Raw genomic sequence first — 23,926 nt, 5'->3', positions numbered from 1 at the left:
ATATCTCATCCAATCTCCAACTTGTATGTTAGTTCCCTTGACTGGAACATGCATGATAGTGCCATGGCAACAGAAGATGCCACGTGTGTGTCTAAGGAGGTGGCAGATCCTGGAGAGTGAAATCCTGACTTGGAGGGCGAGGAACTGAGGAGTAAGGCGATTCCTCCCAGGAGGAGTCAGGGCTAGGGGCACATTCCTAGGGCATGCCAGTGCTCTGGGTCACTGGGGAACACTGTAAGGGGCAGGATTTATGGCCCTGGTAAGGTTAATATGTAAGTGTGCACAGGACAGATGCCCTGCATGTGTAGCTTTGAGTTGTGTGTGTAGGGTTGTGTGTGAATTGTATCTTCTCGCCTGATTTACGGGAGCAGTGTGGGGCTGGCAGCAGTGGGCACGTGGGTTTATACCAAGTGGGCAATTCCTTTCTCCATTCCCCCCCGCCCCGGGCAGCCTATTACCCCTTTTTCTGTGCATTGTCGTCTTCTCCCCCTCGCGATGGTCTCCACACACTCCTGGCCTGCAGAGTATCTTCCCAGCAGACCCTGTGGTTGTCCTGTGCTCTGGGCTGTCTGCGGCGGGGAGTTTAATTGCTGACGCGCTGACAGACTCTTTATAAGACATTTATCTTCAGGGCTTTTATCAGCAGTAAATTTCCCTCCTGTCCTCACTCCCGGTTGATGATGGCTTCATCCAGTTCCTCTCACTAAGTGTGGTGAGCGCTCCCAGCTGCATCGAGGGCCTGGTGCTCTAGGCTGGGCGTGAAACTAATGAAGGGTCAACCCCAAAGGGTCGGGAGAACCCCCAAGGGCAGGGCCTTGTGAGAAACTCTCAGGGCTGCAAACACAGGCTGGAATTTTGGGGTCGAGGCTCAGATCAGTTCTCACTTGATCCAACTCGGTTCGCCTATCCAAGTCAGGGACACCCTGGCAAGAGAAAACATCTGGGGCTCCAGCTGCAGTGCAGCAACAGCCAATGGCAGCAGCATAAAGGGACCTTAAAATGGGCAGAAAAATGGGGTAGAGCTGGGGTGAGGGGTCTACACTGGCCCTCTCCCAGCCTCCAGCACAGGTGGCAAATTGGGGGCATGCCAAGGGTATGGCCCGAATGCATTACACTACAGCTGTTCTCTACTGTTTAGGGCACACAGCGGGCCGGGGGAAACAGAGGGTAAGTTAGAGCAGCCCTGAGGCTGTCGTTCTTGGTTATAATGGAGCTTCCCAGGGGGTAAGTGAGCTGGGCATGATTGTGCTGGTTTTGCAGACATGTTAGAGTTGGGGATCTGCGCTGTGTCCCCTCATCCCCGCACCTCATGTACTGTGACATAACCAGTAGATTCTCCTTGTTCTCTGCCTTCAGATCTTTTGGCTGCTAACCGCTCAAAGCTGTTCCTCGGCCACCGGGGTTTCCCAGACTTCCGCTCCCTGTATCTGGACGAATACCGCGACCGGCTCTTCATTGGGGGAAAAGATGCACTCTACTCTCTGTGGCTGGATCAGCCCGGCATGGACGCCAAGGAGGTAATACCTAATCTCTCTGCACCTGTGTGGGTGAGCAAGGCGGCGCCGTTCCACACAGTGCACATAATGCACGTGACACAGGGCAGGGTTGGCGTGGATGGGCCAGGTGTGGTGGCCAAAGACTGGGCCAAGGATCGGGACTGAGATGCACTGGCAGAGCAGTGGGGAGGCTAGAACTGGAATCAGAGGGGGCATACAGGTCAGGAACAGTGCCAGGGATCTTCCAGGAGCACTGGACCTTGGGCAGAGCTCATTAAAGAGGAGCCAGAAACATTACACCCAAAGGAATTTGGGTGCACATATGGGAAGGCATGCAGCCTGCAGGGGGTCAGCCTGCAATGAACTGTCGTCAGCAGCATGGAAGGACAGGCCATGCGGCCACACTGCTGACGATCAATGGAACACTTAGGACGAATCAGCCCATTTGACGACTGGGACAAGGTAAAACCAGTGCAGGCGGGAATGGAAAACAAGAACGTGGGGACATTGGGGCAGGCAATTCTGAGATGCCATGGCAAAATCCTGGCCTCAGTGAAGCCAATGGAAGCTTTGCCCTTGACTTCAGTTGGCCCAGGATTGCACCCCACCAGTCTTTCAGTCTGTGCTGGAGGCATAGGAGGGTGGTGGCCGGTGGCCCCACTTTCTACCTGGCTTTTGATGGATATCCAGGGGGTCTTCTGCCCACATGGGCATCCTCTGCCTACTGTCACTGCTCCCATTGGTTTAGGTTGGGTCCAATAGTGTTTAGGGCTGTGGTTTTCCAAAGCGCTCAGCCTTGGCCTAGCTTGGCTCCTGTCAGACTCCATGGTAAAACTCCTTGAAGTCAATGTGAGCAGAGGTAGGTCACTTTGGGAATCCCACCCTCAATGCACAGTGATGTGCCAGTTCTTCCCGGACTCTCCCTTTGCTGCTGAGTGCGTACCCTGCCTCTCACACTGCAGATTTACCTATGTTGGGAGGCCCCAAATTCCAGTCTCTGAAATTCCCCACACTTTACAGCGTGGGCTTATTGCTTTTAATGCACGATGGATCCCTTTCCCACATGGCTCTGTGGCGCTGCTTCCCTTGATGCTCTGTCCCTACTCAGCTTTGACTGGCGTGTTGGCTTAGATCTCCATATAGCCCACTGAGTGTAAGCTGGATCAAAAGGTCTCAGCTGTTCTCCCCAGGTTCCCCCTCAGAGGGGAACGGGGGGCTTGTGACGTGACTCACCCCAGCCCCGTCTCCTTCCTGGAGCAGATCCTTGGACCATAACCACAATGTATGCCTCCCCCCTCTGTCTCTGAACCCCCTCTTGAAGACCTGCTAACAAGAGCGTGGTGAGGCCTGTCAGCCAGCATCCTCTCCTCCGCATGGGGGGACTGGAGGAAGCCTCCCCATCAGTTAGTGTATGCGTTCCCTTCCCCACTTCTGTAAGAAACGGAGTGAGAGGGAGGGTCCCCAAGGGAAGTCAGTGTAATTGGATCTCATTTCCTCCTCTTCCTGTAAGCCTGGGGCCTGACACACATTGAATTATGAGCCATAGGCGTCTGCCATTGGCAGCCCAGCTACGTCCACTGTTTCCAACCATGTTATGAGAATAAATAAATAGCCGCTACCTTATCGCAGTGAATCCCCCGCAGCTAAGTGGGCTGAAGGTATTTTTGGACGGAAGCAGGATTGTTTTAACAGCCCAGGGGCCGTGGTCTCTGCTAATAGACATAAAATAATGTCGTTAACTGAGACTCCTGCTCACACCCTCCATATGCCCCACCGGGCTCTCACCTCATGAGTTCTGATCCGTCCCTCTCTCAACCGATGAGTAGATGAAGTCCTTATTTATTGCCTTGTGTATCTATATCTCCACTGTACGGGGACGTATTGCTTTCTCCTTTTCATGTGCATGGCTCTGCACTTCTAGATCCAGGTCAGGCATGGAGGCTAATGTGACACAATGCAGACAGACAGGCTGTTCCAGCCCTTTTCAAAGCCAGGGGTGCTGCCAGTTTCAGAAGAGAGACTGTTCTCATGAGATTTCCAGCTCCCATCTGCGGACCAAAGAGTTCTGGATGGCTGGGGTAGTGGGTGGATAATCAGATGAGCCTTTGGGTGTATGATCTGAATCAAACCCTTCCCTAGGGACTGACGAGAGCTGGTGCCCAGTTGGGAAGTTTGGCTCCCAATTGGATCCACGTATGAACTGCCCTGGAGTCCAGGGATGCTTGGTTTTGGGGCTTTGTTACAGCCTGCTCTCAGGAGAGATCTGAACTGGGTACTTGAGGTCCAGGTTTGGGTCTGAACTTCTCTGCAGCCAACAAGGGGTCAAACAACCCTGGCATTATGATCAGTGCTGGCGTACTCCTCTGTCTACAGAGTGCTGATGCAACCAGTTGGCTTGGTGACCGCTCTCGCTGTGGTGGAAAGTAACTCATCAGGCATAACTTAGTCAATTCTCCTCTGGCTCCTAGGGGCACAGAAGGAGGTCAATGTAAGGGCAGAACCCCCAGAACCTGACTTTTGGGATATGGGGGTGGGTACTGCCATCCTCGTAGGTACAGATTGAGGTCCGTCAATGGAGCCGTATGCTGGAGCAGGGAGATCAGTGAGTAAGCTTGGAGCAAATCCCTCCTTTGCTCCAGGGGAAGAAGACGCACATGAGTAAGAGATAGAGCCTGTTGACGGGACAGTCTGATTGGAAGCCCAGGAGTGCATGGAGAAAGAGACCCACCAGTGCAGTACTTGCTAGTGTCATCTTCAGGCTGGTATCTGTTTGTGAAGAAGAAGAAGTGGGACCGCTAAACACTGAGGATGGAGTGGAGGTTAAGGATAATCTAGGCATGACCCAATATCTAAACAAATACTTTGCCTCAGTCTTTAATAAGGCTAATGAGGAGCTTAGGGATAATGGAAGGATGACAAATGGGAATGAGGATATGGCGGTAGATATTACCACATCCGAAGTAGAAGCCAAACTCGAACAGCTTAATGGGACAAAATCAGAGGGCCCAAATAATCTTCATCCAAGAATATTAAAGGAACTGGCACGTGAAATTGCAAGCCCATTAGCAAGAATTTTTAATAAATCAATAAACTCCGGGGTTGTACAGTACAACTGGTGAATTGCTAACATAGTTCCTATTTTTAAAAAAGGAAAAAAATGTGATCCGAGTAACTATAGGCCTGTTAGTTTGACATCTGTAGTATGTAAGGTCTTGGAAAAAATTTTGAAGGAGAAAGTAGTTAAGAACATTGAGGTCAATGGTAACTGGGACAAAATACAACATGGTTTTACAAAAGATAGATCGTGCCAAACCAACCCAATCTCCTTCTTTGAGAAGGTAACAGATTTTTTAGACAAGGAAACGCAGTGGATCTAATTTACCTCGATTTCAGTAAGGCATTTGACATGGTTCCACACGGGGAATTTTTAGTTAAATTGGAAATATGGCGATCAATATGAAAATTGAAAGGTGGATAAGGAACTGGTTAAAGGGGAGACTACAATGGGTTGTACTGAAAGGTGAACTGTCAGTGGAAGGAGGTTACTAGTGGAGTTCCTCAGGGATCAGTTTTGGGACCAATCTTATTTAACCTTTTTATTACTGACCTTGACACAGAGAGCGGGAATGTGCTAATAAAGTTTGCGGATGACACAAAGCTGGGAGGTATTGCTAACACAGAGAAGGACCAGGATATCATATGGGAAGATCTGGATGACCTTGTAAACTGGAGTAATAGTAATGAGGAGGAAATTTAATAGTGAAAAGTGCAAGGTCATGCATTTTAGGGATTAAATAACAAGAATTTTAGATATACATTGGACACATCAGTTGGAAGTAACAGAGGAGGAGAAGGACCTGGAGTATTGTTTGACACAGGATGACTATGAGCCGCAATGTTGATATGGCCATTAAAAAAGCTAATGCAGTTTTAGGATGCATCAGGCAAGGTATTTTCAGCAAAGATAAGGAGTGTGTAGTACCATTATATAAGGCACGGTGAGACCTCATCTGGAATACTGTGTGCAGTTCTGGTCTCCCATGTTTAAGAAGGATGAATTCAAACTGGAACAGATTCAGAGAGGGCTACTAGGATGATCCGAGGAATGGAAAACCTGTCTTATGAAAGGAGACTCAAGAGCTTGGCTTGTTTAGCCTAACCAAAGAAGGTGAGGGGGAATAATTGTCTTATAATATATCAGAGGATTAATATCAGGGAGAGAAGGAATATTTAAGCTTAGTACCAATGTGACACAAAAGAACAAATGGATATAAACTGGATACTAGGAAGTTTAAACTTGAAATTAGACGAAGGTTTCTAACCATTAGTGGAGTGAAGTTTTGGAAAGCCTTCCAAGGGAGTACTGGGGGCAAAAGACATATCTGCCTTTAAGACAAGGTTGATAAGTTTATGGAGGGGATGGTATGATGGGATAGCCTAATTTTGGCAATTAATTTAGCAATTGATCTTTGATTATCAGCAGGTAAGTATGCCCAGTGGTCTGTGATGGGATGATAGATGGGTTGGGATCTGAGTTACTATAGAGAATTCTTTCCTGGGTGCTGGCTGATGAGTCTTGCCCACGTGCTCAGGTTTAACTGATTGCCATGTTTTGGCAGTTTGGCAGAGGCCCTGGAGGTTTTTCGCCTCTCTCTGCAGCATGGGGCGGGGGTCACTTGCTGGAGGATTTTCTGCAGGTTGAGGTCTTCAAACCAATTGTGAGACTTCAATAACTCAAACATAGGTTAGGGGTTTGTTACAGGAGTGGGTGGGTGAGATTCTGTGGTCTGCATTGTGCAGGAGGTCAGACTAGATGATCATAATGATCCCTTCTGACCTAAAGTCTATGAGTCTATGAGAGTCTGGCATTGCCAGGGCCTTGTCCAGAGGCTAAGCACATGCCTGGTCCACAGAATGCCTGGTCATTGCTGATCCAGGTATCAGGATCCTCCAGTCCTCCAAACCTGGTCTCCTCCAAACCAGTGCCAGGGAATGACACTGGCAGGCAGGCACCAGGGAAGGAGAGGCAAGACTTTGCATTTCAGTGGCTCAGAATGGCAGTTTGAAGGGGAGAAGTTGGTGCAGCAATGTAATCGCAGGGAGAAACCCCACCCTTGCCAGGTGCCGTGCATGTACTGCAGGGAGATCTGGGCACCTGGATTCCCTGCTAGGCTGGCTAACTCCCCTCTACTATGCTCGAGCTCATCTGCCACATAGATTCATGAATTCATAGACTCTAGGACTGGAAGGGACCTCGAGAGGTCATCAAGTCCAGTCCCCTGCCCTCATGGTAGGACCAAATACTGTCTAGACCATCACCTGATAGACATTTATCTAACCTACCTTTTAAATATCTCGAGAGATGGAGATTCCACAACCTCCCTATGCAATTTATTCCAGTGTTTAACTACCCTGACAGTTAGGAACTTTTCCTAATGTCACAACCTAAATCTCCCTTGCTGCAGTTTAACCCATTGCTTCTTGTTCTATCATTAAGGCTAAGGTGAATAACTTTTCTCCTCCTCCTGATGACACCCTTTAGATACCTGAAAACTGCTATCATGTCCCTCTCAGTCTTCTGTTTTCCAAACTAAATAACCCAATTCTTTCAGCCTTCCTTCATAGGTTCATGTTCTCAAGACCTTTAATCATTCTTGTTGCTCCTGCTCTGGACCTCTCCAATTTCTCCATATCTTTCTGAAATGTGGTGCCCAGAACCGGACACAGTACTCCAGCTGAGGCCTAACCAGTGCAAGAGTAGAGCGGAAGAATGACTTCTCATGTCTTGTTTACAACACACCTGTTAATGCATCCCAGAATCTCGTTTGCTTTTTTTGCAACAGTATCACACTGTTGACTCATATTTAGCTTGTGGTCCACTATGACCTCTAGATCTCTTCTGCCATACTTCCTTCCTAGACAGTCTCTTCTATTCTGTATCCGTGAAACTGATTGTTCCTTCCTAAGTGGAGCACTTTGCATTTGTCTTATTGAACTTCATCCGGTTTACCTCAGACCATTTCTCAATTTGTCCAGATCATTTTGAATTTTGACTCTGTCCTCCAAAGCAGTTGCAATCCTCCCAGTTTGGTATCGTCTGCAAACTTAATAAGCGTACTTTCTATGCCAACATCTAAGTCGTTGATGAAGATATTGAACAGAGCTGGTCCCAAAACAGACCCCTGCGGACCCCACTTGTTATACCTTTCCAGCAGGATATGGAGCCATTAATAACTACTCTCTGAGTACGGTTATCCAGCCAGTTATGCACCCATCTTTATAGTAGCCCCATCTAAATTGTATTTGCCTAGTTTATCGATAAGGATATCATGCGAGACCGTATCAAATGCCTTACTAAAGTCTAGGTGTACCGCATCCACCGCTTCTCCCTTATCCACAAGACTCGTTATCCTATACAAGAAAGCTATCAGATTGGTTTGACACGATTTTCTTTTACAAATCCATGCTGGTATATCCCTATCACCTTACCACCTTCCAAGTGTTTGCAGATGATTTCTTTAATTACTTGCTCCATTATCTTCCCTGGCACAGAAGTTAAACTAACTGGTCTGTAGTTTCCTGGGTTGTTTTTGTTCCCTTTTTATAGATTGGCACTATATTTGCCCTTTTCCAGTCTTCACATCCTGTCTCTCGTGATTTTCCAAAGATAATAGCTAGAGGCTCAGATACCTCCTCTATTAGCTCCTTGAGTATTCTAGGATGCATTTCATCAGGCCCTGGTGACTTGCAGGAATCTGACTTTTCTAAGTGATTTTTAACGTGTTCTGTTTTTATTTATCTTCTAAACCTACCCCCTCCCATAAGCATTCACTATATTAAGCATTCCTTCAGACTTCTCAGTGAAGATCGAAACAAAGAAGTCATTAAGCATCTCTGCCATTTCCAAGTTTCCTGTTACTGTTTCTCCCTCCTCACTGAGCAGTGGGCCTACCCTGTCCTGGTCTTCCTCTTGCTTCTAATGTATTGATAAAAAGTCTTCTTGTTTCCCTTATTCCCATAGCTAGTTTGAGCTCATTTTGTGCCTTTGCCTTTCTAATCTTGCCCCTGCATTCCTGTGTTGTTTGCCTATATTCATCCTTTGTAATCTGAAGCTAGTTTCCATTTTTTATATGACTCCTTTTTATTTTGTAGGTCATGCAAGATCTCGTGGTTAAGCCAAGGTGGTCTTTTGCCACATTTTCTATCTTTCCTACCCATCGGAATAGCTTGCATAGAATTACATGGCAGGTCATCAGCCCAGTCTGGACACCCCTGTCCACTCCTGAGGGCTGCATCTGAATCCCTGAGTGCACAGGAAATGGCAGGGTCGGGAGGGAAGATGGCTCAGACTAGAGATCGCAGAGCGATCCAGGCCCATAGCCCCACATTGAAAGGTGTTGTGTCTTGGCCTGGTAACTGGGCCCGCATTCCCACTTCCCCCTCGGGCATGTGGAGTTCTCCTAATCTAACAGCTCTCCTTGCCTCTCCTATAGCAAGGCTGTTAGCATAGCGGATTCTGCCTGAGGACAGTGACCACAGCAGCTTGGAAACCCTGTCAGGCCAAGCTGGAGAGGCTCCCACAGCCTTGCCTTTGTGACTGTGTGCAGCAGAGAAGGGAAATTCAGTGTCTCTGTAATGACACAGAGAAAAGATCAAGGGTTGCCCTCTATCTGAGCAGTGGAGGGCCCACGAGGGTGCCAGCAGGCCTGGCAGGGGGAAGATGTGTCTGCCTCACCCATCAGGCACCCACCTCGTCACACACACGTGCTCTCTCTCTGGCTCACCAATACACACACAGACCCTGCAAGGAAAGACACACACCCCGGGCTCATGCTGACACGCTCCCACCACTCACAAAGCCTCCATTCAGACGTGGCCAGCCCTTTGCCACAAACACAGGGTTCTGATGCAAACACACAGGCAGAGCAGATGTGGGATTCATAGGGTCACGCCTCACCTCACGATGCTCCTGCTTCACACCTGGGCCTCGCTCACCCACACACTGCAAACTTGTATGTCAGACACACACACGGACACTTTTCCGAGGCTCAGACAGGCCCTTTCTAGGGTGGCAGTATGGCACAGCGGTTAGCAGTAGGACTGGGGAACTAGGACTCCTGACTTGCTGTGGGGCTTTTGGCACATATGTAAAACAGGGGCAGCGGTGCCTTACTTTGGATAAGAAGCTCGGTGTAAATGGAGAGCACTGTTATTACAGCACTGAATTATGCTACTGAAGCTCCAAACCAGGCTAGTATTCCAGGTGATTTAATTATCCCTTAGCACTCTGTAGACAGGGCACTAAACTGGGCCTTGAAAAACCTGGCTCTGTTCGCAGCTCTGCCACTGTTCTCCTTGGAGACCTGGGAAGAGTCACAGCCCTGCCTCATGCCTCAGTTTCCCCACATGTAGACTGAGGAGTAAGGAAACTGACTCATCTTTGGAAATCAGTCTTTCCATCTTTTGAGCCCAAGAGAGGAAACACATCATGTAAGAGGCTTTCTAAGCGACTTAGCCCTCTTGGGTTCAGCTGGTGTCTTTGCCAGCTGTAATTTTGGCTTTATTTGGACAAATAGAAAAAGATAAACTGTGCTATATGTCTCTAACTCTAAAGCTGTGGCTGTGAGGGGGCGAGACCACCCCCGGGGGCAATGGAAAGATCAGCAGGGACTCTTATCTAAAAAAATGAATATGTTTCTCATTTGTCCAGATTCCTCTGCCAAGCAGCATCAGTGAGGTCACTGCAAGACAAACTTTCAAAGCCCTGGGTGGCTAGGATAACTATCTGCTAGGGTTACAGACAAAGGGTGGAAGAGCAATTCTAGTTATGCCAGTGTAAATCTGGGATCCTTCCATTAAAGCCAGGCGTACACTTGTGGAAGTGAAAGTAAATTCTGATCAAAAATTGAGGCTGACACCCCAAAGTTAGAATAGCAGCGGGGGCAGCAGGTCAGGATTGGGGTGCACTGGGGAGGGAACCCTACCCACCCACTGCCCGCTCTATTAATCCTTAATGTTTATGAGCAGTGAGACTCTTCCATCAGCCATCAGGGCAGATTAAGCTGTGAAGAGCTTTTGTTTCCTAATACACTGCTCCAATCCAGAAATCAGAGCCATCTGGAGGAGGCCAAATGTCCTGGGGTCCTAACATCCCTGATTCTTTTAGGGTGACCACTCGGCGGAAGTGGATTCCCAAGGGGTGCTGCCCCCAAGATCTTCCCATCATCCCAGTTCCCTCAGTCCCCCCCTTGCTTGTGTCCCCAGAGTGACTTGGCCTCAGGTTCCTGTCTTCTGTTTCAGATTTACTGGCCACCTCTCCCTGGGCAGAAGGAGGAGTGTTTTCAGAAGGGGAAGGACCCAATGGTAAGTCACCCTGTTCCTCCTAAAATCTCCTGATGAGGTCGCTCTGGATTTCACCTCGTCTGCACTGACTTATTTTTCCACACACTTCTAGCTGTCAAAGAAGGCGATAAAGGGGTTGTTTATGTCTCTCTCTCGGCTCCCTTCTCCCATAACTCTCCCTCCCGTTTCCAGGGATGGAGCTGTCCTGTTCTGGGCTCTTTTCTTGCATCCTGGACTTCCCAGCTGTCAAGGCCTATATGCTGAGTGAGCCCCAGCAGATCTCAGCTCCTGCTTGGCCGCTTCAACTCTGCCTGGTCACTAAACAATGATTGGACCACCCTAGCAGGATTCACCTTACCCCTTGTGTGTTACAGCCCTTCTCATCCTTCCTGAGTGGCTGCGGCTTCTGGGGCGGAGTCCCTCTGTTATGTGCCTGACTGCAGACTATAACAAGCAGTTGACAACTAGGACTTGTCCTGGGTTTGTGCAGTTGAAGAGGTGGTGTTTGTTTCTGTATTTGGGGGTGCCCCCTTCCCATTGGTAGGGGACATGTCTGGGGGATAGTGCATAGAACCTGAATGGTGTAGTCACAGCTCACCATGTGACCTCGGACAAGTCACTTTCCCTTTCTGTGCGCACATCTAGGTTCTTATATGGTCCCTCTCACTGTCACATCTGGGCTCTTCACCAACATGAATGGATTGATCTTCACAAAGCCCCTTCGAGGCGGGGAAAGATTATTATCCCCATGTTATAGATGGGGAAATGGAGGCACAGAGAGACTAAGTGGCTAGCTCAGGGTCACACATGGAGCCAGGAACTGAACTCAGATCTCCTCAATCCCAGTCCAGGGCTTTAACTACAGAACTGGCAGCAGAACAGTTTGGAACTGTATACATGAAAAGCAGTTTGCTTAGTGAATGCAGAGCAGAAGCCAGTCTTTGGATGTGTCTACACTGCAGTCGGGAGATCTGATTGCAGCCTGTGTAGATATACCTGAGCTGGCTTTGAGCTTACCCATGCTGCAGTCACACTTCCTGAATACAGTGCAGGCACACCGTTTGAACTGTTAGCTTTCCACACCTTCCATACACGTGTGCAGACTGCAATATCCCATAGCATGAGCTGGGCCATTCTCAGCTGCAGGTAGTTTTGTGTCTCCTCATCAGAACAGCTGTGCATGAGGTGGTGAGTGGTCTTGGCTGGGGAGATGGGGACGGGGTGTAGTACTGAACCAGCACAGACAGCGGACTAAATCTTGATCCAAAGCTCACTGAGGTCAATAGGAGCCTTTCCATTGGCTTCAGTGGCCTTTGGCTTCTGGCCAGAAGGAGCAGTACGTGGTCGTTAGTGAGCAATAAGGAGCTGGTGGGCAAGGCTGAATTATTTGTTGGAGGGTGTTTGGCAGATTTCAGTTCCCTGATTCCCTGACTCTTTCCCCTGCTCCTTACAAATGGCTATTTTAAAACCACGATTTGAGACCATGGAGGGAGCAGGAGAACCCCTTGTTGATAGTCCATCCCAAAGTTAATTGCTCCCAGGAGTGGCTGTCACTCAATTCGGCCTCCACATGTTTATTTTGCAAGCTTTCACCAGCGGATCCAGGCCCTGGGGCGCCCTTTCTCCGTTCCCCTAGCCCTTGCTATTTGAGAGACTTTTACTGAGGAAAAATAAACAGCAGAGAGGCTGAGAAACCAACAGTTGAACCACAAAGAGGGTGGCTCAGCATCTGTGTACTCAGCAGAACAGGGAGATCGGGGCTCCTGCCATCTTGGAATGAAGCACGTGGGAATGGCTGTTAGTTCTGACATTGGCTTCATGGAATTCACCAGCCTCTAGCAGCTCCAGATAAGCCAGGCTCATCCAATCTGATTGCTGCTTGTACTGATGGAGTTAAAAATACTTCCATCTTCCCAGTGATGATCATGCTGGGAGTGGGTGAGTCAGGTGTTTTGTGTTAAAAATATCAGCATTGCCTTGGATTTGTCCTTTGTGTGGGGTTAACTCTTTCCACTAGGTTCACAGGCAGGCACATCAAAGGCCTGCTGCTGTTCCCCTCTTGCGTTTGCCCAGAATTTACATGTGTTTATCCATCTCCACTGTATTCCCTACTCACCAATCCACAGTTCATGTTTTCTTTTCACTGCTGCAGTTTCCTTATGGTTTTGTTCTTCTCATGAGCTTCTGGCTCCTTTTCTCCCTGTTCGGCAGGGGTTCTGGGGCTGAAACAGAACCTGGTCTAGTCTGGGGTCTGCTGCTGGTAACAAGAAAATGTGAGGCTCAGAAAGGCTGGAGGGTCGGTTCTGAGAATCCCTCAGAGTTTCAGATCCATATCCAAATGATCTGAGGTCTCCCTTCTCTTTCCTTCACCAACCCCATCCTTCTCCCTCCAAAGGCTAATCCTTCAACCCTTTTGCCCTTGTTCTGATTAACCAATACCTTCCCCCCAGGAAGCATGCATTCCAACAGAGAGAGAGGCAACCACAACGGAACCCCAGAACTAATATGTTATAAAGATAGAAGCTGGTTCAGATGAGATTGAAGGATTTCAGCCAAAGTGGCAGTCCTGTACAGGTTTGGGATGGGCTACTTAACTTACCCACATGTAACAGAAGGTTCTGATTGGTTCAGCTGGAGATTAGAACTGAGGTCTCAGCTGGTTCCTGTTGTAGAAACTGACCTGCCCATCTCCAGTTGATACACTGTATAGGCTATTTTCCTATTGAATAGTGTTCCCAAGCTATTGTCCAGTAGGTATATTGATTTCCAGGTTGTGTTTCTTCATGCTCACAGACAGAATGGGTTCAGATATAGGCGCATCTTTGTACAAGTTGTTGGATTGTGATACCTTTATTTCCCAAGTTAAAAAACAACTATAGGCTGATGTAAATCAGTGTATCTCTATTGAACTCATCAGAGCCCTATGACCATTCCCTGCAGCTGAAGACTGATCAAAACTTCTTCCAGTAGGTTAGTGCAACAGCAATTGACCAATCAGAACAGGCTAAGGAATGGCAATCAGCCATTAAGAATGAAGAGGATGTGTCAATACATGGTAACCAAGCAGTTAGAAATGCAGCAGGGGAATCCTGGTTCCAGTGATGTTAATGGGAGTTTTGCCAATGACTTTGATGTGGGTCAGGATTTCACCTGTAGAGTCCCATTCCCCTGGACTGCTATGCATCATTGCTCCCTTGCCATCATTTTCTTGATGCTTGTTGATTTGTCTGTCCAGAGGTCTCTAAGCATCCTGAGGACAGAAAAATATAAGTAGGTGACTGTTGGGAGTTACTTACCAGCCATGTTAGGGTCTTTCTCTCCTGCCCATGGGGTAGCAAGGAAGAGAGGCCTCAGAAACAGGGATGGTGAGAGCAGAACAAGTGACTTTTGTTCTAAGTACTGCTGCTGTTGAGTTTCCATGCCTGCCTGATCATAGAATATCAGGGTTTGAAGGGACCTTAGGAAGTCATCTAGTCCAACCCCCTGCTCAAAGCAGGACTAATCCCTAGACAGATTTTTACCCCAGGTCCCTAAATGGCTCCCTCAAGGCTTGAGCTCACAACCTTTGGTTTAGCAGGCTAATGCTCAAACCACTGAGCTATCCCTCCTTGCTAGTAGAGTCAGTAGAGCCCTCTTGCCTGAGAGGAGCACGTTGCTCACTCCAGCACAAGGCAAGCAGCTGCAGAGGGCCTCTCTCCAAACACCGTAATTCAACCAAAAGAAAACAGAAATTCATCACAGATGACAGGTTTAGATGGAGTCCTTAGAACGCCTTCTGCACCCGGCAAAGCACTCAGTGGCGCATGCCGCTGGGCTGAGTTGAGAGCTCCAGAGTCATCCTGCTTTCTTTAAGTGAACATAAACAGCTGTAGGAAATGTCCCAGCCTTTAAGTCTGAGGGCCTCTATTTATCCACAGGGCGGTCAAACTTCCCCACAAGGCCCCTTAGCCTGAAGGGGGTCAGCAGCAGAGCTGGGAGAGGAGCTTTTATAGCCTGTTTGCCCCATGGCTCCTCTGTCAATTTTGATGGTGGCTCCTGTGAAGTGGACCCCTCCCTGCTAGGAACTGGACTAACCCCACCAACCCATTCCACACGGGTTGCTGAAAAGCCTTCAGATGGGAACAGTGATTTAGAGGTACAAAGGGTCCACATGCTATTACCCAACCCATCTCCCAGGTTGAGAGGAACATGGACTGGTCTCCTATGATTGCTGAATAACCCAGAATCACAGGAGCTGAATGCATCGCACGGCACCACCTCCACTGAAGGGTGGAAAAGCTGAGGTTTCCAGCACGGGAGTCAGGTGTCCAGCTGTGCTCACAAACATGGGAAGGCAGTGCAGCTCAATAGCTGGCATTTGTGATAGCCTGGCCCTAGCACTGGGTTTCAAAGCTTTACAAACCGTGGGGCTGGAGACCTGAAACTTCCAGGCTGGATTTGGCCCTATATCAGTGTTCTGGTAGGAATCACTTGCTTCACCATTGAAGCGACTGGCATCCATAGTGCTTTAGTCAGTGAGAATTTAAGGCTCGAAGCAGAGATACAGATGGAAACGGACTGTCAACATTCTTCCAAACTGTATTCCGTTCCTCTAGCAATAAGGAAGTGTCTGTCTATTTCTCCAGGACATGCAGGTAGATTTTCTCTCTCTTAAACAAGGTTACTGGAGATAACCTCTTATTTCAGGAAAATATTTTGAATTTCTTTTAAGAAGAATAACCTTTAGTACCTCTCTTCCAGGAGCTAATTTGAACAGAAGCTATTTTATCACCAACCCAGCCCCGCTGTCCCAGGGAAATGACTCACCATGCATAAAACTGATGGCTGAAGGAAATATAATCCGATCCTATTCCTTTTCACTGTGCATTTGTGATGGCTGCTATTTTGGCTGGCATACTAGGGATTGAACTGGGGGCCTTAAAGCATAAGCCACCATAGGTTGAGCTAAAGAGCCCATGCCTTGTAGTAGTGGGCTGTAACGGCTCACATCCTCTGGGGATTGGCAAAGAGAGGGACTTGTAACATGCTAACCAGTGGGCTACCTGTCCTTCATATGTAAGGACCATAAATGTTTCAGGGCTGATCAGGCTGGGCTCACAAACAGAGATACTGACGGGGCTGCCTCTCCTTTCACTTCCACCCAAGTAATCTGGGACTGGATGCCAGAATAGCACTGATGAAGATGAGCGGAGAACCAGCCTCATTATGGCCTAACTCAGAAATCTGTGGGAGTGTTTGCACTGACTCCAATGGGCTAGGTTAACACAGAGCACTACTGAACATTTCAGCTCCAGAATGAGGGGTGCAGTATACGAAGCTGGAGAAAGAGACTGGGGAGGATGACTGATTTCTGCTGTGTAAAGCAGCACAGCTGGTTCCTCCTGAGTCACGCTGGATGGATAGAGTCTTGGAGCCCAGCAGAGGATGCTCAGACAATCTCTCTGGTCTCTCCATGCTTATCAGCTAGGAGATCGCTGCTCCGGAAAAGGGAGCAATTAATCCAGGGCAGTCTTGAAAGGCTGTTTATCATCCTGCCCCACGTAACTAGCCAGCCTCCCCTTTAAATGACTAATTCATCCAGAAGACTGCTGTGCATGTCTGTTTGTCCGTCTCCTTCATTTCCTCCCATTGTTCCCCCATTCCCCTTGTCCAGAAAGCAGGAGGAAATGCTGTGCCGACAAAGTCGTGTATTTGCATCAGGTGGATGGCACCAGCCTTCAGTGGAGGATAGATAGTACTTTTCAGGCACTGTAGCCTGAGAATTTCCTCCCTGAGTTTTCAGATCATTCAGCGAGGACAGACAAGTGGATGGAGAGCGAGCTGGGAAACTTACCATGGTGCTTTTCAGACCATAGCAAAGGGCTTGGCCTCACAGAGGTATGATCTGACCAGCCAGAGCATGCTACAGAGCCTGCTCTTATGGAGTAGGGCAAAGTCTGTCCCCCTCCTTTCATGCTCTTGGCTATTATGGTAGACTCTGCATTATTCTCTAGTGTAACAGGGTTGCCTGCTCCTTTAAAGGCCAGGGGGCCTGCCAGCCTTGTTGGATCATCAGACCCAGCTGGGAAGGGGGTCAGGTGATCCCCATAAAAGGGCTGAGAAAGCTCTAGGAAGCCACTGGGTCCCTGTAGCCTGCTTGGCTTGGGAGTGTTTTGTTTGAAGAATAAAGGAAGAAAGGGCTTGGGAGGCTCTGGGAGACTCAGGCTTTCCTGGGCTGGGGAGATAGGCCAGTAGCCTGCACCTCCCTACACAGGTCATCCATCACAGTAAGTTCCATGTGCTGTGATGGAAAATGGTGTCCTGGGGTCATGTGTTGCAGCCGTCCCAACAGAGTGGGAAGTGTTGCAGGGTAAGTTGCCCAGTCAGTGATCTCTGCATCACCCCAACTCCACAGCACCAGGCGGAGACCCATCCTTGTTCACTGCCCCTCCCCAGTAATGAAGCTAGGGAGCAATCCAGCATTACTCATGGTGGAAGGGGGGTGCTCAGGCTAAGAACCCAGGGGTGTCCTGAAATGCGGCAGGGGGTAGTCATGGGATCCCTTACCAATAGAGCTGATTTTTGACATGCAGGGACCAGATCTTCAGCCTGGCCAGCTTGGGACAGCTCCTGGACTTGTGCTGATTTATACCAGCTGAGCATTGGGTCCACAATCCTGGAGCCTGTACCACCGTCCCAGGGCGTACAGACCCAGGAGCCAGGCTCTTACTCCTGGTTACCACTGATGAAGAATGCTGGATTTAGGCCTGTCTCCCTGGGCCTGCCAGCAGAATGTACTGTCTGCAGCTCCGCTGGGCTAATACAGGAAGCCCCTGCACAAAGCAATATGAAGACCTCACTTCCTGGCCTGAGATACTACAATGGGCTGGGGGATGACATGAACTCTCTGTAGGGGAAGGAGTCACTTGGAGTGGAGTAGCGGGGAATGGAATACGTGCCAAGCAGCCAGGAAGGGGACGAGCGCCAATACAGGAAGCTGTCTCTCCAAGCAATCACAGTGCAGTGGCATGGGGATCATGTGACCGCATGATGGGGCGCCTGGGGAAGGAATCATTTGACTTGAGGAGCTGGTGCAAGGGTGTGCCCCCTGGGAGTTATATTGTTCTATTAGGCAGGAGCAGGGACCTTGAACGGTCTCACTCCCTACAGTGTGGCAGTAGAACTGCCCTCCTAGCTTCAGAGCTGTGAGTGAGCACGTATTGCTTCCTGCTATTGTGCCCAAAAACAAGGGACTGGGTTTATGCCGCCTGCCCTGCCCCAGCGGAGGGGGAGCAGCTAGGAAATCCCAGTGTGATGGGAGCTTTCCAAGCACTGTTAGGATGATTGTAGGGGAGCAGGGGGGAGCTCGGAGCTGTTCCGTTTCATGAACGTAATGCACTGGGACTCATTTGGTTCTTCCCCCTGCTTTGTAGAAACAAAGGGCAAGTGCACAGCTACAGAAAGCAGTGCTGATATCTTGCGCTGTCAACTCACTGGCCAGCTGTTTCCCAAATAGGGCCAGTTGGAAAGTTTTTGCTGAGACAGATTGGCTTCCATGAAATGAGAGAGACTCTTGCTCTATAAGCTGGGGGCTTGTGTGGGAGACCCAGCTTTGAGGTGATGTGGGATGAAGAACTCTGCCCTGAATCAGCAGAGCAGGGACTTGAACCTGGGTCTGCCCCCTCTCAGGCCAGGGGCCACGAAACTGCATTGTCAGCCCCTGGTCTGCTCTGTTTGCAAGCAGCATGTCAGCGCACATGCTCACCTGAGGGTCATGTGGCAGTACCTGTGCAGTGTTGCCACCTCCAAGTGTTCAAAACTCAGAGTCAGCCCCTGCAATATCATGCTCCTGAGAAGAACAAAACCATAAGGAAACTGCAGCAGTGAAAAGAAAAAATGAACTGTGGATTGGTGAGTAGGGAATACAGGGGAAATGGATAAACACATGTAAATCTTAAAAAGCATGAGATGTTTTTAGACTACTACATGTTGGGTGCTTTTTCATATTCTTCTGTCTGTATGGGTCACATTTTCTCTGCAACCAGGAGGGCTAGAAATTGACTCTGCTTGTTGAATGTTAACCCCCATGACTCCAGGAACTGGGGGCTTTAAGAAAAATACCAAATAGGGCAAGATGCGCAAGTGTAGCTGATAGGTATAGCTGTTTGCTATGGAAGGCATAGGTAGAAGTTGAGGCAGTAATGCAGTGAGACTGCAGGCCTCAAAGCTTGAAAGACAATAGCTTAGCCAAACCAATCCAGGCCTTAAAAACCGTAGTATAAGCAGCTAACCAACAGTAACCCTGGATCATAAGATATCACAAGACAGAACACTGTAATGACTAAACTGCTGACAGGTAGCCACAAGATACTAGTTTAGAACCGCTTGCGGTATCTTAAGTTAAGGACATCAACAGATGTCTGACCACAAGAATGTCGTGGTAACTAGTTGATGCTTATGCTAATAAGCTTGAGGTAAATGGGCTAGGAACCTATGGCAGAAGGGCACCCAGCATTCATAGGGTGAGGAAATACAGATAAGGAAAAGAGGCTGGTACCCCTACTTGAATATGCATTAGGCATTGTAGAAGCCTGCATGCCTTGGGAGATGCTGGGAGGGCGACCATTGGTGATGGTGACAAGGAATATGCTGCTGCTGAGGAGGAAGATAATGCCTAATATGTCAGGTTGTTCTGCAAGGGCTGATGTGAGTCTCTGGATGCTCGGACGCTCATGCATTCTCTCTAGCTACCTTGCTGGCTTGGAGTGTTTGTAACTTGGCTAACTGTGGTAATAAAACTATTACAAATATAGGAGGTTTTTCCTGAGTGTGTGTGTTGCAAGCGTGCATGTCGGGGTTCCCAGCTTAACAGGGATTCTGACCTTGGGATGAGAACCTGCCAAACCTCAGAGTGTCCACTGGATATTCTTCAGTAGTCAACATAAGGAACTTGCAATCAGCCGATCAGGCAACCCAATAAAATCACAGAAGTTGGCCACACTGTGTGGGATAGGATGTGGACTAGACAAGCTAATTAAGGTGGTGACTTAATGAGGTGTTTATTAATGATCCATTGCTAAGGAACCGGCTGCACCATCACACACAGTCAGAGGAACATTACACTGCTTGGCAAAGAGGAAGGCGTTGCTGAGTCCTTCCCACGCGCTGACAGATCTGCTTGGTCAAACAGTGCCTCACTCCCAACTGTCTCTCTTCCAGACTGAATGTGCCAACTACGTCCGAGCGCTTCACCCCTTCAACCGCACCCACCTGCTGGCCTGTGGGACAGGAGCCTTCCACCCTGTCTGTGCCTTCATTGACGTGGGACATCGTGGCGAGGTAAGGGAGCGCCCCAGGACAGCCGGCCTTAGTCCTGCAGACAGAATCCTGCGGAAACTCCTGTAATGAGAGCTGGTGCCAGACCTCGACACTGGCCACTGGCAAAGAGTGTAGGGAAAGCCCAGCACTTAGAGCAGCAGCCCTGGGGTTACTGGTGCTGCGTGGCCATGACAGGAATGCGAGAAGGGCCTGGACTGGAGAATGTTCAGATCTACATGAGAGCTGGGACTCTGGGGCCCATCTCTTGGCCTGATCCAGCCTGTGCAATGTCCTGGGAAGGGCCGGAGTGGGGATATGTTCTGCTGGGCCATGAGGCTGATTCCAGCTGCGATTCCAGATTCCCCTCCAACCCCAAGTCTGGCCTAACTCCCTTTGCCATTGGGCTTCTTCTCTTTATGCTTCATGGAGGCACAGGCCCCTCAGCACTAGGTACAATGGCAGGGGAGAGAAATGGGGAAGAAGCAGATTGAAAAGGAGCCAGGAATGGGAAGGAAGGAGGAAAAGACAATCCTGAAAGGGGGCAAGGGAGAGGCAGATGGCCAAAATGGAGCATGAATAGGTGAGCCCCGTGAGAGAGTTGGTGGGTGATACCTGCTTTGCATGGAGCAAACCACCTGCCTCCCTTCTTGGAGCAAACCACCTGGACGGCAGAGGGATGAGCAGATGGCATACGGCCACTCTGCACTGTAGAGGGAATCCATGCACAGCACTGATCCCATGCAATGCCAGACTCGTGCCCAGCAAGGGGAGCCATGCAAGCAGCCCACCACCTGCCCCAGGGAAGACCCAGGAACCTCCGCTGCCCCATGCAGAGTGAGCAGCATGTCTCCCTTCCCCACCTCTGAGCAAGGGTGAATTGCCACATGGATCCATCCACCTTGTTCCCACCCCCTCTCCCTGGCCAGCTCCCTGTATGGTATTTCTTTCCATGCCCAGGACCCCATCTCTTAATCAGCCTGGCCTCCCTATGACCCCCTTCTTCCTCACAGGCTTTGAGCCTCTTTTATTGAGTGTGGAGGAGAAAGAGCCCTTCCAGCATAGCCATCTATGGTTGCCTGGGATGGTCCCGTCCCTGCATCCCCTCCCACACCGCCACACCAGGCAGTGGGACACAATCAAGGCCCTGTTCCTTGTGCTGCAGAACCCCTGCAGCCATTCTGTAGGGCCTCAGCATGGCCCTGCTCCGTGGCATGGCTGAGCTTGGGTGGGGCATGGGGCCACGGCTGCCTAGCAGAGATCCAGGCTGTGTGAAGAGGCTGCTTTGAGCGACCAGGTCAGGGGCGAGGCAGACAGCAGATGCCAAAAGCTGCACAGCATGTCAGTTGTGCAAGGGCAATGGGGTGAGGACAGATCTGCAAGCCTCCCCACTTGCACCAGCCTGGTTATTGAAACTCTCTGTGACCTGGGCCGGACGTCAAAGCTTTCCATACATCAATGTGCCATAGACAGGGATCCAGGGAGAGGGATAAAGAGGGATGCTGGACACTTGAGGTCAGATCCTCAGCTGGGGTCAATTGGCAGAGTTCCATAGCAGAGCTGATGGATGCCAACTGGGGATCTGGCCCTCACTGTGTGAGCTATTTCAGCCTCCTATGCCCCAGTGCCAAGGGGCCCAGGGCACGAAGCTGGGCGCACGGCAGGAGAATTTTGTTCTAAAGCAGGAGTTCTCAAACTGTGGGCTGGGACCCCATTTTAATGGCATCACCAGGGCTGACGTTAGACTTGCTGGGGCCCAGGGCCCAAGCCCAAGCCCCACCACCTCAGGCCAAAGCCCAAATCTGAGGATTTCAGCCCTTGGTGGCGAGGCTCAGGGTTACAGGCCCCTGGCCTGGGGCTGAAGCCCTTGTGCTATGGCTTTGGCCCCCACACCTCGGATGGTGGGGCTTGGGCTTTGGCTCTGGCCCCACTGCCCAGGGAGGACTCAGGCTTCAGTCCCCCTCCATGTAGTAATTTTTGTTCTTCTTTGAGTGATTGCTCATGTGTATTCCACAGTAGGTGTGTGTGCTCACCATGTGCACCGGTGCCGGAAGTTTTTCCCTTAGCAGTACCCGTAGGGGGAGTGCTGCTGCAACCCCTGGAGTGGCGCCTCTGTTGTGCGCTATAAGGGGACCCGAGGACTTCCCCTACCCTCAGTTCCTTCTTGCCACCAGTGACAGTGCGTTGGAACTATCTGTTCCAGCTTTGCTGCGGCTCATCCCAGAACTCGTTTCGTTGTTAGTAGAACTTGTATTAGTTAGTTCAATAAAAGTTCCAGTTTAGTTAGTTAGTTAGTGTTCGGGCTGGGGTGTGCCCCAGGCCCCAGGGTTTAAATCGTTCGAGTCTTGCAGGCGTTGGATGCCCAGAAGTGACCTGCACACCGACTGTCTCTGCTGCCTGAGGGAATGTCACATCAGCGACCGCTGTAAGAGCTGCATGTCCTTTAAACCCAGGACGAAAAAAGAGAGAGACATTAGACTTCAGGCCCTTCTCATGGAGTCGGCACTGGCTCTAACCCCGGTACGCTGAGCAGAATCAGCACCGGGCACTTCATCTTCGGTGTGTGGTGATCTTCTGGCACCTTCCGGTGGCTGGCACCACACCCTGTCGAAGAAGCAGAGAAAGGCTCCATCTTCTCAGAAGCGTCAAGAGAAAATGGGGTGAGGCTAGCGTCAGATGCAGCTGACACGGCTGTGTCTATGCGCAGGGTATCATGGCTTCTGCTGTCAGGGCTCTCTGCGGAGGCGCAGTCTGTGATGCAGGATCTTCCCTTTGATGGAAAGGACCTGTTCACAAAACAACCAGATGTGAGGCTCCGTGACATGAAGGACTCATGTACTACCCTTCAAACCCTCGGGCTCTACGTTCCACCCAAGGAAGAACCTAAGCCGCAAACCTCCGTCCCGGTGCCCAAGCTGAGATACGAACTCGCCTACAAGAGGTCCAAAACAGGCGACCTCAGAGGCAGTCTCGCTCTGCCCTGCAACCTGGGCCCTCCAGGGGCAAGCAGCAGGGCAAGAGTCATTTTTGCCTGGTTGCAGGAGGGTACCCGGGTGGCCCCGAGAGGACTCTTCTACCAATAAAGTTGCCTTCAGCAACCGCTTGTCTGCGTTCCTTGCGGAATGGTCCTGAATAACATCAGGCCAATGGGTCCTCAACACCATTTCCCAGGGTTACACACTGCAATTTGTCTCTTCCCCACCCTCCCAACTCCCTCCCTCAGATGGCAGGGGGGACCCATCGCATCTACCCCTGCTACAACAGGAAGTAGGTTGGCTCCTTAGTTTGGGAGCTGTGGAAAAGGTTCCGTAGGAGTTCTGGGGGAAAGGATTTTACTCCCGTTACTTCCTGATCCCCAAGGCAAAAGGGGGGCTCAGGTCCATCCTAGATTTGCAAGACCTCAATCGGGTCATGGTGAAATGCCGGTTCTGCATGGTCTCTCTGGCACATATCATACCCTCTCTGGACCCTGGCGATTGGTATGCGGCCCTGGACCTTCAGGACACATACTTCCATGTCTATATATGCAAGGAGCACAGATGCTTCCTCTGTTTCCTAGTGGGACAGGACCACTGTCAATTTACGGTCCTCCCTTTCGGCCTGTCCACCGCACCCAGGGTGTTCACAAAGTGTATGGCAGTAGTAGCGGCCTACCTCAGGTGCCGAGGGGTACAGATATTCCCCTACCTTGACGACTGGCTACTCAAGGGCAGCTCGCGGCCCCAGGTACAGAACCACGTGGACCTGCTCTTGGCTACGTTTGCCAACCTAGGCCTCATAGTGAACGAGACTAA

General features: G+C 50.0%; 1 protein-coding gene across 1 annotated transcript in view; it reads left to right on the top strand.

The window, feature by feature from the left end:
- SEMA3G (semaphorin 3G) overlaps positions 1 to 23,926 on the top strand; it is a 78,150-nt gene that overhangs the window by 29,325 nt on the left and 24,899 nt on the right. Inside the window, exons 2-4 of the mRNA XM_032791378.2 lie at positions 1,357 to 1,517; positions 10,797 to 10,859; positions 20,037 to 20,156. Of these exons, the coding sequence (XP_032647269.1) occupies positions 1,357 to 1,517; positions 10,797 to 10,859; positions 20,037 to 20,156 (344 nt within the window). The remainder of the gene's footprint in view (positions 1 to 1,356; positions 1,518 to 10,796; positions 10,860 to 20,036; positions 20,157 to 23,926) is intronic.

The sequence above is a fragment of the Chelonoidis abingdonii genome, chromosome 16 (genome assembly GCF_003597395.2).
Source record: "Chelonoidis abingdonii isolate Lonesome George chromosome 16, CheloAbing_2.0, whole genome shotgun sequence".
Classification (NCBI taxonomy): domain Eukaryota; kingdom Metazoa; phylum Chordata; order Testudines; family Testudinidae; genus Chelonoidis; species Chelonoidis abingdonii.
Note: the sequence above shows the minus strand (reverse complement) of the source record. Positions and strands in the feature narration are given on the sequence as shown.